The sequence below is a fragment of the Balaenoptera acutorostrata genome, chromosome 15 (genome assembly GCF_949987535.1).
Source record: "Balaenoptera acutorostrata chromosome 15, mBalAcu1.1, whole genome shotgun sequence".
In the NCBI taxonomy this organism is placed as follows: Eukaryota; Metazoa; Chordata; class Mammalia; order Artiodactyla; family Balaenopteridae; genus Balaenoptera; species Balaenoptera acutorostrata.
In genome coordinates this window covers 88896459-88908434 of record NC_080078.1, presented here as the reverse complement: position 1 = coordinate 88908434, position 11976 = coordinate 88896459, and the positions used below count along the sequence as shown (strand labels likewise).

The 11976-nt window shown below is 59.5% G+C and overlaps 1 protein-coding gene across 1 annotated transcript in view; it reads right to left on the bottom strand.

Annotated features, from left to right (window-relative positions):
• Window positions 1-899: 899 nt before the first annotated feature.
• NTSR1 (neurotensin receptor 1) overlaps window positions 900-11976 on the bottom strand; it is a 46998-nt gene continuing 35921 nt past the window's right edge. Inside the window, exons 2-4 of the mRNA XM_007185209.1 lie at window positions 5173-5374; window positions 2256-2346; window positions 900-1149 (exon numbers count right to left, since the gene is read on the bottom strand). Coding sequence (XP_007185271.1) covers window positions 900-1149; window positions 2256-2346; window positions 5173-5374 — 543 coding nt within the window. The remainder of the gene's footprint in view (window positions 1150-2255; window positions 2347-5172; window positions 5375-11976) is intronic.

Genomic DNA, 11976 nt, shown 5'->3' with positions numbered 1-11976 from the left:
GGCCAGTGCGCTGCCTGTACCCACGGCTCCTCCTCCTCACCTGTGGCCCAGACCCCAGCGCTGCCTCTTTCGGAGACCTGGCCGACTCCCCTCTGCCTTGGGGCGTCCACCCTGAAGCAGCTCGGAGCTGGGCTGCAGGAGCTCAGCTGGACAGCGGGAGTGAGAGCGTGTGAGGACGTCCCTATCCTGGGACCCTGCTGACCTGGCCTCGTGTCCGCAGAGCCAGGATGGAGAACTGCGAGGCTGAGCTGCCCTGTGGTGTCCCTGCAGAGCTTTGCCACCTTGGCCTGGGGAGGACAGGCGGGGGGGGGGGGTGGGTGCCAGGGCTGAGGGATGCCAGGCTGATCCCTTCATTGACCTCTTGTGACATCAAAGTTTCCTGGGATTCGCCCTTGGAAAGGTGGTGGGTCGAATGCCTGCTGCACAAGGGGCTGACCCGGTCCTGAGCTGCCCGGAGGCCCTCTCGGCGGTGCCAGGACAGCGGTGGTCCTGCCAGCTGGGCTCCTCCCAGCGCCAGCTCTCGGGGTCACCACCCTCCGGCCCCAACCTACTCCCTTCATGTCTTTCTCCCTCAACATCCATTAGTCCGAGAACAAAAAAGACCACCTTTCACCCAACACTAATTTCTCCTCATTAAAGGCCCTTTTTGGATCTGGGAGAGGATCAGTCTCTCTTTCTGGCTTTCAAAGAGGAGGGGGGCGGTGGGGAGGGTGAGAGAGGAGAAGCCGAAAAGAAATGGAGCCTCTGGGTGTGGGTGCTGGGTCCTGGGCCTCGGATGCCACGGAGCGGGCCCAGGGCCGACCCCCGTCCAGCTCCCAGGCGCTGGGTGCACAGGGGTGGAGGCCGAGTGGCAGCCCCTCCGTGACCCCTCCCGGCCCCCCGCCTGGCCCCGCCCGGGCCTAGTACAGCGTCTCCCGGGTGACATTGCTGGAGAAGGTGTGGCTGCCGGACACGCTGCTGGCCTTCCTCGAGAAGGCCGGCCTCCTCCTCCTGTGGCCCCACAGGGGACAGAGGCAGGCCAGCGTGGCCAGGAAGGTCTGGCGGAAGTTGGCGGAGACGAGGTTGTACAGGACGGGGTTGACGGTGGAGCTGACGTAGAAGAGGGCGTTGGTCAGCATGTAGAAGTAGTGGTAGAAGTCATACAGGAACCTGGGGTGGGAGAGGACGCTCAGGCTGGCGGGCCAGACACAGGCCGCACGGCGCAGCCCGTGGCGGACGCGGGGGCCTGGGACGGTCATTGCAGACTACTTGGACATCTTTTGAAGTGGGGATATTTCATAATAAATTCCAGGGCTCTGGTTTCTCTTGAGAGGTTGGAAGTTCTGAGCACACTCCCGCCTGGCACCGGTCAGCTGAACTGCCGAGCTGAGCTGCGGCCGCCCTCCCGAGGCCAGCTGTGCAGACACCCTTGGCCGCAGTCTCCACCTCTCCCTGCAGCCCAGCTGGCCTGCCCTTCCTTGTGCAGAATCCCAGCCCCACCCAGGGCCGCAGGACGTGGCCGGGGCCTGGCCTCAACGGAACAGCCAGGCCAGGAGCCCCCTCCGCACCTCCCAGACAGCTGTGCACCTCACCTCGACTTGCTTGCCTCCGTGCACAGGGATCTCACTCCCTCATCTGGCAGCTCATTCACCACCAGGCAGCCCTGAGTTTCAGAAACCCTTTACTTTGGGTTGTGTTCCGCTCCCTGTACCTTCTCCTCATCCTTTCTAGATTTGCCCTCCCTAGTGGCTCCCCGTCACTTGGAAGAGCCCACGACCCTGGGACCTGGCAGCCCTGCTATGCAGAGGAGCTCACGCAGTGGGGCTGAGGCTACCGTCGTGGGGAGGCCAGCTGGCCAGGCCGGTGTCCATACGTCATAGTGCGGGTGTGATGCTCTCAGAGTCCCAGGGGTCCTCCTGGCAACTCCTCCAGGCTGGGGGTGGTCTGGGGGCCCCGACAGTCGCCATCACTCCTCCCACAGCTGGCAGCGCCAGCCCTTCCTGTCGCTCTCCAGACGCCCCCAAAACTGTCTTGTACTGACTGTCTTAGGACTTACTTTCCTTTTATGAAGCGGCTTCCAGGGTGTCTGTCCCTCTATGGCCTCTGCCTTCCCTGCCCTATCACAGCCACACCTGAGGGCCTTTTGGGGGACGCTGACCGCCCCCGCCCACCCTGAGCTGCCCCTCTCAGTGCCCCCAACCCCTACATCCAACTGTTTTGGGGAGCATGCCCCCAGCCCAAGCCTCACCCTCTTGGCCCCAGCCTCCCGTACTCACGGGGTCCACTGCTCATCCGAAATGTAGCAGAACATGAGGCGTCGCACATGGTAGGGCAGCCAGCAGACCACGAAGGCGATGACCACGGCACCTGAGACACAGAGGGATACGGGCCTCAGGGGGGTGGAGGGAGATGTCCCGTGTTCGTGGACTGAAATAGCTAATAGTGTTAAGATGACAGTGCTGCCCAAAGTGATCTAGAGATTCAGTGGAATTTCTGTGGAAATCCTGATGACATTTTTTGCAGAAATAGAAGAATTCATTGGGAATCTCAAGGGATGCTGGACAGCCAAGGCAATCTCGAGAAAGAAGAGCAAAGCTGGAGGACTCACCCTTCCTGACTTCAAAACCTACCACAAAGCTACAGTCATCCAAACAGAGTGGTATCGGCATGAGGACAGATGTACAGACCCATGGACTAGAACAGAGGACCCAGAAATAAGCCCTCCCATATATGGTCAAATGACTTTCTACAGGGCACCAAGATCAAAGGGAAAAGGGCTGTTTTTTCAACAAATGTTCTGGGAAAACTGGATCCCTACATGCAAAAGAATGAAGCTGTCCCCTTACCTCACAACATCTGCAAAAATTAACTCAAAATGGATCAAAGATCTAAACATAAAAGCTAAGGTATAAAATTCTTAGAAGAAAATATAGGACAAAAATTTCACAACATTGAATTTGAAAAGACAACAAAGGAAAAAATAAATAATTTGGACTATATAAAAATAAATAACTGTGTATTAAAGGTCACAATTGACAGAGTGAAAAGGCAACCTACAGAATGGGAGAACATATTTGCATCACATATCTGTTAAGGGATTAATATCCTGGGTATATAGAAAACTCAACAACAAAAATCAAACAACCCAATACAAAAGCATGCAGAGGACTTGAATAGACATTTCTCCGAAGAAGAGATACAAATGGCCAATAAGTACATGAAAAGATGCTTAACATCACTGATCACTAGGGAAATGCAAATCAAAACTGCAATAGGATACCACCTCATACCCAATAGGATAGCTACCATAACAGAAAAACACAGAAAAGAGTAATTTGGGGGAGGATATGGAGAAACTGGAACATTTGTGCACTGTTGGTGGGAATGTAAAATGGTGCAGCCACTTTAGAAAACAGTTTGGCTGTTTAAAAATATTTTTTAATTCAATAAATTAAAATTCTACTCCTGGGTATATGCCCCCAAAGAATTGGAAGCAGGAGCTCAAACAGATACCAGTAGCTCATAGCAGCACTACTATTCAGAGTAGCTGAAATCAATGGATGACGGATAAACAAAATATGGTCCATCCGTACAACAGAATATTATTCAGCCCTAGAAAGGAAGGACATTCTGACACAGGCTACAACATAGATGAACCTTGAAGACATGACACCATATGAATAAACCAATCACAAAAAACCCCAATACTGTATGATTCCACCTAAAGGAGGTCCCTGGAGGAGTCAAATTCACAGAGACAGAAAGTAGAAGGTGGTTGTCAGGGGCTGGGGGAGGGGGTGGGGACTTGGTGTTTAATGGGAAGAGTTTCAGTTTTACAAGGTAGGGGGGTTGGTGGTGATAGCCCCACAGCAACACGGGCATCTACACTGCTGCTCAACTGTGCACTTAGAAATGGTCAAGATGGTAAATTTTATGCTCTGTATATTCTACCACAACGAAAAAGAAAGCACCCAACCACTTGGTAAAACTTCGGGCCAAATGTGCTGTCCCGGGGCAGAGAGAAGGGTGGTCCCTGAGATGTGCGTCATCTTCTTGGCGACATGGGGGGATCTGTGGGAGGTCCTGGGTTTGGGGTCCCTGCTCCAGGGCTGCTGCCCTGACCCCATGGGCCCAGGAGACCCACCCTGGGGGGCTTGTGGAGACCCTGGGCCGGGGAGGTCCCAACGAAGGTGCTGCCTGCTGGCAGCAGGGGTTGGTGGCACTGGGCTGTTCCAGAAAGCCTGCCCGCACACAGCAGAAGCAAATGCTGCGGCCCTGCCCACTGGACACTGCCTGTCGGTCACTTGACCCGCGGCTGTGGGGAGCCGAGCCGGCCCAAGTGCAGAGCACACCCGAGTCACTCTCCCGTCAATCACATGATGTGGATGGATGCAGACATGATACTATTTTGGAAATACTGGAGTAATAAATGATCCAAATGAATTTTGCCTGTTTCTTTTGACTGTTTAAAAAAGTGGTTACTGGACCATTTAACATCCCATGTGGGGCCTGCATCACGTTCCTTTTGGACAGAGCTGTGGGGACCTTTTCCTTCCAAGACCAGTGGCTGCAGAAGGTGAGGGGCAGGCAGCCCGGGGCATGGGGGGAGATGGAGGGTGAATGCTGGGGTGGTGGGAAGCACAGGGTAGGTGCTCTGGGGGACCGGGGGGGGGGGCCGGGGCTGCCTCAGGAGAGCAGGGCGGGGGCAGGTTGTTTTGAGGACCCCTCCTCATGATGCACCTGCAGGCCCAGGCCAGGCCCGGGGACACACAGAGGGAGGATGGACCCTCACAACCCACAGAAACGTAGGGTCCACCCCACAGGATCCTTCAGGCCTTCAGGATCCCCTACTAGAATGTGTGCAGAGGGACTGCACCTCCGGCCTCTCCAGCTGGCACCCGACTGCCCGGCGCGCACGGGGACCCCAACTCCGCGGCCCTGGCTTTGTGAGCAAACTGTCCAACTCAGAGCCGGCGCCAGGAGGCTTGCTGAATCAGTGGATGGATGGATGGATGAGTGACGGAGTGAAGAGAAGCCCCGACCCCAGGGGGAGCCGGCACTCCGAGCCTCGGCCCGGACGCGCTCCGTTCCCCGGGTCTCTAAACCTTCTGTTTGTGGTACCGAGCTCGCTGCTTTCCTGGCCCCTGGTGGCCGCCCGCCGCCCGCCCCTCGCAGGGCCCAGCGGTTACGTACGTAAGACCCGGACGCCGTGGCGCAGGGCCTGGACCCGGCCGGGCTCGATGGACATGCTGAACGAGCTATGCTGGTCCCCAACTGTGCACACCTGGCCCTGCTCGGCCGCCTGGCGGACCATCACGGTCAGCTTGTTGGCAATGACGGTGTTCAGGACGGAGATGACCACCATGGGGAACACGAAAGACATGAAGGTGTTGATCTACGAGAGATGGAGAGGGGCGGCCCGTGAGACCGGGGCATGGGACGCGCCCTGGTGCCCGCCCCGCCCACTGGCCCAGGTTTAGGGGTTGGAGCGTGGGCGGTGCTCGGTCTGTCCGTTCCCAGACTGACTCTCCGCCCGCTCCCACACCCCTGGCTCGGGGGAGGTTTGCAGACTCTCCATCAGCTTGGGGAGCCCCCAGGCTGTACACAGTGTGGAGTAAAACCCTGGGGCATCCCGGCTGCGGTGAGGGGCTGGGGCTCTGCGTTCCCAGGTCTGGACAAGGAAGCGGTCCCTCCTGACTCCTCTCCAGGATGGCTCACCCAGCGTCCCTCGTCCTGCACACGGGCAGTTCACGTTAGGACACGAAGGGAAGACCCGCCCCCCGCCCCACTGCCTCTCAGCGCGTTGAAAAGCGCTTCTCGTTGGCACTTCCACCTTCCACGTTTCTCTGCCTCTGGGGAAACCGAGTCTCCGGGTGCCGAGGGGCTTGCCAAAGTCACCAGCTCAGAAATGGCTGGACCTGGACTTGAGCTGGAGCCCGGCCCCTCGGCGACACCAGGCTGAGACCCGCCTTCACGGGCACCTGCTCAGCCCAAGCAGCTGTGGCCTCCCTGAGCTGCCACTGCCGTTCCTGACAGGGACGCAAGCCCGCCAGTGGACGCGTGTGGCCCTGACCAGCGACGGGGAACAGGCCTCCCACCGAGCTGGTCCTGAATCCGGCATCACCTCCTAGGGCCCCGGAGTAACAGCCTCTGGAGTAAAAACGCGTTTGGCGCTGTCTTTTGAGCACGCGGGTCCTGACGTCATGTTCCAACGCCCGAGCATCTAAGTGTGAACTCGCGAGCCCTGGTGAGGGGGCGGTGCCTCTTCTCCATCCCCCCCACCCAACCGCCGCGGCCCCCAATGCTCACATGGACTTCAGAGTCCAAGAGCAAATGGCTGCACCTGGAGAGACACCTGCACTGGCCCCACCTGGTTCCCGGGGTCTGCATGGGGGTGCCCCGGGCTCCGGGCTGCCCCCTCTGTCTCCTCACTCGGGTTTGCCCACAGCCCTGAGAGCAGAGCCGAGGGTCCCGCGTGGAGGCCTCCTCGATGGTAGACAAGGACGGTCTCAGCAGGGGGAGGACCGTCCAGCTCTGTCCTGCGAATGCGGCCGCGGCCGGCAGGAAGCCAAGAGGTGCTGGAGGCTCTAGAAGGTCGACGGGTTCGCCTCCTGGGCCTCCCGGATGCCAGGCGTCTGTCCCGAGCAGGGCAGCTCACACGCCCCTCTCTTCGGGGCATTGGCCGACGCCTCTGCAGGTCCTGCCCGCCCCACGGTGCTCCGGGTCCCGCTTGGGAGGACTCTAGGCATCCAGGAGATGGTGGCTGAGGTCACCTCTGGCTCCTTCTGAAAAAGACTCCCCTAAACTAGAGGACAAACACGCCGGACAGGTGCCGCGTGGGCCCTCGGCAGGTGGCCTTTCCACACTTGCCAGCCCTGCGCCCGTCACTAGTCACCCACTGGGTGCTTGGGAGTGGCCTCCCCCGGGCACCCTTCTCTCCTGCGTCCACTGAGCTCAAGTGGGGGTCTGGAGGCCCTCCCGCAGGACGATGAGGGGCTGGTGCGGCCGAGGGGCAGCTCTGGGCCGGGGGCTGGGCTGGGGTGCACGGGGATGCTGGGCCTGGGCCCAGGAAACAAACCAATTCCCGTGAGTCACCACAGCCGGGCATAATTTAAGCAAAACAAATGTATTCAACACAGATTTTAAATGTCAAAACATTTGAAATACCATACTTCGATGAGCACAGACAGCAAAAACAGCCACCTCTGGGGGCCGCGAGCAGTGGACCAGGGCCCAGGCCCCCAGCGGATCCCCCAGCTGGGAGAAGTCCAGGCCCTGATCCTGAGGTTCTGGAGTGGGGAGAGGGGCCCCGGCACTGCAGGCGCCCCCAAGAGAGGCCTGGGGCCGAGGCTCGGGCCGGCGTGGGCTTCCGGAGGGGTGTGTCTTCTCTCGGCCTCCCCCGCCCCTCCAGCCTGGAGACTGAGACCGAACCCGGATTGTGGGGTACCAGGGCAACGCCTGACTCCCGGGGTCTGCCTTCTCTTGCCGAGGCTCACGGCACGGATGGGAGCTCAGCCTGTACCCCTTTCCTGCACTGCACCCCCAACTTCTGGGAACAGGGGAGCAGCCGACCCCCGGCAACAAGCAAAGAGAAGGGAGTCTGCTAAGCCCTGTGCAGGACGCCCAGGAAGCACTGCAAGTGTAGCCACAGGAAGGACAGAGGGGAAGGAGGGGCAAGCAGGGCCCTTCCAGACAGAGGCACGCGGACGCGGAGGGCTGCTCCTCGTCTATGCATTTGTCCCGGTAAAATGTCAGACCACTTGGGGGTAGACAGCCTGACTCTAAAATTCAAATGGAAAAAAAGATAATCTAAGAGTAGCCAGGAAAGTTCTGGAAAGGAAGGTGACAGGTCAGTAGGGGACGGGAGGCCTCACCCACTATGGGAGGGCGCTAAAAAGAGATTGTATGAGACTAGTTTGGCGCGAATAAATCAGGGGAGCAGGAGAGAGGCCAGGGGCAGTTCCCGATGAGGCAAACGTGGCGTGTGGTAAAGGCAGCGCCTGAACCAGTGGGAGGAGGTGGGTGACGGGCTGCAGAGCTGGGGGCTGGACGCTCAGGGCCTGCTGCTTCCACTGCCCCTTCCCAGGACCTCCGTCCGCTTCCCTGGAAACACCCACCTCGCTCCATTCCTGGCCAGTGGGCACATTCCAAAAGGCCCAGGTGAGTCCTCACTGGACACACACAGGCCGCATGTTCACCTCTCCACCAATCACGTTTGTCCTATGAGAACCAGCCCCAGGCCTGCTGTTCAGAAGAGAGACCCCACCTTGGTGGGGGTCCTGCTGAGCAGGAAACTGCTTTTGCGGCCATTGGTTCTGTTCTCCCACCTTGTGTGGGAGACCTGCCTAAGAATGGGCCCTCACAGGTGAAAGGAGAGCACCCTGGAGGGCCTCGTCTCTGCTCTCCAGCATCTGTAATTTTGTGAGGGACAGGGAGTGAAATGGTTAAGCAATAAAAAGAAAGTGGAACAGGACACAGGTCTGTCTGGGAGGAAGGGCTGTCCCCGACCTGCTGCAAACAGGTGCGGGGTGCCAATGGGAGGCACATAGCCTGGCCCGCAGTCAGGAGGTCCTCACGCCTCTCCCTCCTTCTTCAAGGCTGTCGTCTCGTCTACCCTTCCTCTGAGGGGCAACAGCTTGTCTTGTACCGGCCTGTTTCTCTCTGACTGATCCCACTGTGTTTAGGTAAAGAGACAGCCCCTGGACTACTGAGCTTCACGGCTCAACACCAGCCTGCAGTGAGTGGGGAGGTGCAAAATACCGCTCAGGGGCTTCCCTGGTGGCGCAATGGTTAAGAATCCGCCTGCCAACGCAGGGGACACAGGTTCGAGCCCTGGTCCGGGAAGATCCCACATGCCGCAGAGCAACTAAGCCCGTGCGCCACAAGTACTGAGCCTGCGCTCTAGAACCCACAAGCCACAACTGCTGAGCCCGTGTTCCGCAACAAGAGAAGCCACCGCACTGAGAAGCCCGCGCATCTCAACGAAGAGTAGACCCCCCCCACTCGCCACAACTAGAGAAAGCCCACACGCAGCAACAAAGACCCAGCGCAGCCAAAAATAAATAAATAAATAAATAAAAATATCGCTCAGGGTGTTTGCAAAACTCAGCAGCTTGTACAACAGCTTCTGAGGGGAGAGGCGGAGAAAAGGGGCGCCCTGTCAAACCCTCCAATGTAGATGGCCTCGCTGGCCTGGCAGGGGCCGCCCCCAGCAGATGACCAGTCCAGCCAGGGCCAGGCTTTAGGGACCACCTTCTCCTAACCTCCTCACCCAGCAAATGCTGAGAGCCCCCTCCCTCTCGGCCACCACCAAGGGCAGAACAATGATGCAAGTCACTCCAGAGTCCCCGTTTGTCACTGTCACTCAGCGCAGCCTTGCTCGAAAAGCAAAACCCCAGGACGAGTCCAACGCCCACCCACTCGGGCCGCTTGATAAGTTATGGCATATCCACACCACGGGGCGCCGTCGATGCTGAGAATGACCCACAGGGACGGCCAAGGTCACGGTTTAGTGAAAAGAGCAAGCAGAGAGCAGCTGGTGCCTCCGTAACGTAAGGAGCCGCCTCTACGCCCAGGACGGCTCCCGGGAGAGAAGCCTAACGGAGGCTGACCCAGGCCGACTCAGGGAACGGGCAGGGAGCTGGGGGGCTCCGGGCACGCCCTCTTGACCTTAAGGCACCTGAGTGGAATGACCGTGTGTCCTGTGACAGGTGCCCGGGCCCCTGCTCCCACAGTGACACGAGAACCACGCACCCCACCGTGCCGCCCTGGGACGGGGCTGTTGGAGGTGGAGGGGACCAGATCTCAGGGCATCCACCCTCGCTTCATAGGCGGGACACCAGGGCCGGGAGGGCAGAAACTGTCCTCCAAGGTGACACAGCCCAGAATCTCCCGGGCTGACATTGTCCGAGTAACTCTGCCCTCCAACATCCCTCATCTCATGAGCACCCAGACCCTCCGGACGCTGCTGGGATCCCACCCAGGAGGGCACACGCGGCCCACGGCAGACAAGCGTCTGGGAAAGAAGACAGACCAGCGTCGAGGGCCTGCTGCTCCGTGGGTCAGAGCACTGACCGCAGGCCTGAGTGTCTGAGGAGAAGCCCAGCGTGTGCCTGCAGGGGAGGGACCCCGAACCTCCCCAAGAACTGCCTGCATTGCTGAGGCACCAAGTGAGTCATCTTAGGGCCAGAAAGGCCACCTCGGGGAGGGGAAGGGGCCCCACGGACTGTGTGCAGCTCCGGGCTCAGCTCGGCCCCTCCGGCCACCAGTCCCAGCTCCTCACAATGCAGTGCCACCCACCATTAGGTGGCTCTAGTACCAGATTTTGGCTCAGTATAAAGGACTTCCACTTTCTGGTTGATACACACTCTTTAGCTAACTCTTTTTTTTTTTTTTTTAATAAATTAAAAAAAATTTTTTATTTTTGGCTGCATTGGGTCTTTGTTGCTGAGCACGGGCTTTCTCTAGTTGCGGTGCGCAGGCTTCTCATTGCAGTGGCTTCTCTTGTTGAGGAGCACGGGCTCTAGGTGCGCGGGCTTCAGTAGTTGTGGCACATGGGCTCAGTAGTTGTGGCTGGCAGGCTCAGTAGTTGTGGCTCACGGGCTTAGCTGCCCTGTGGCATGTGGGATCTTCCCGGACCAGGGCTCGAACCCGTGTCCCCTGCATTGGCAGGCAGATTCTTAACCACTGCGCCACCAGGGAAGCCCCCCTTTAGCTAACTCTTAACAGAGTGCTTTCCACGAGCCAGACGCATGTTCAGTGACTTGCATGTGTCACCTTGTGGAATATGCACATAGAAGCTATTGGTGCTCTCACTTTATAGAAGAAAAAGCCCAGACATAGTCTGACCCACAGCCCAGTGCTTGCTTCCGTGCCCTGGGGCCTGTGACACGCAGAGAGCAGACAAACAGAGAACCCCCTGGTCGGGGGCAAGTGTCGGGGGACCTCACTTCGGTGGATGCATGCCCCACCCCCAGCTTCCCAGAGGGGACACTTTGGGTAACTGCAAAAATTTGAGAACAACTTCTAGTCCAAAGGCCACGGCTCCGCGGTGATCTCTCAGGACTGAACCTCTGTCCATTACTCTCCCCTTTCTTTGATCTCCCTTCTGTTCCACGCTGGTCCCCGTGCCCCTCTTCAGGTTTGGAGTTTCTGGGAGAGGACTGACCAGAGTCACCAGCGACTTCGAGTGGAGAGAATGCTCGTGCCCCAGGGCGCCTTAGGGTTCAGGACCATGGACAGCGCCCATCGCTGTGGAGGGGCTGCCCCGGTGGGCAGGAGCGCCCGGCTGGGAGGAACTGTGGTTGGGAAGCCCGGGTGGGGAGGGACCGGGGAGTGGGAGCCCCAAGCCAGCTGGGGGCGGGGATCAACAGGGACACCCCACCGTGTCCCCAGACCCTTCCCGTCCGCTGATGAAGGGCAGGCGAGCAGCCTGTAACCTCTGCAACAGGCCCCCACCAAGTCCCCGCTGCCCGCGCGGCCAGCAGCCCTGTACGTGGGAGTCTTTACCCTCCTGGAGTGCTGGAGACACGGAGGACCGCTCTGCCCTGCAGCTGCATCCCGCCTGGTCCCGGCTGTGCTGAGTGCTCCGCCCTGCAGCTGCACCCTGCCTGGTCCCGGCTGTGCTGAGCGCTCCGCCCTGCCGCTGCACCCTGCCTGGTCCCGGCTGTGCTGAGCGCTCCGCCCTGCAGCTGCATCCCGCCTGGTCCCGGCTGTGCTGAGCGCTCCGCCCTGCAGCTGCATCCCACCTGGTCCCGGCTGTGCTGAGCGCTCCGCCCTGCAGCTGCATCCCGCCTGGTCCCGGCTGTGCTGAGCGCTCCGCCCTGCAGCTGCATCCCGCCTGGTCCCGGCTGTGCTGACCCCTCCGCCCTGCAGCTGCATCTCGCCTGGTCCCGGCTGTGCTGAGCGCTGGCACCAGCCGGGCTGCCGGGGGACCCTCGATCGGATTCGGGAAATGGCCTTCCCACCACGCCTGTCCCTCCACCTGTACCAGGGTCG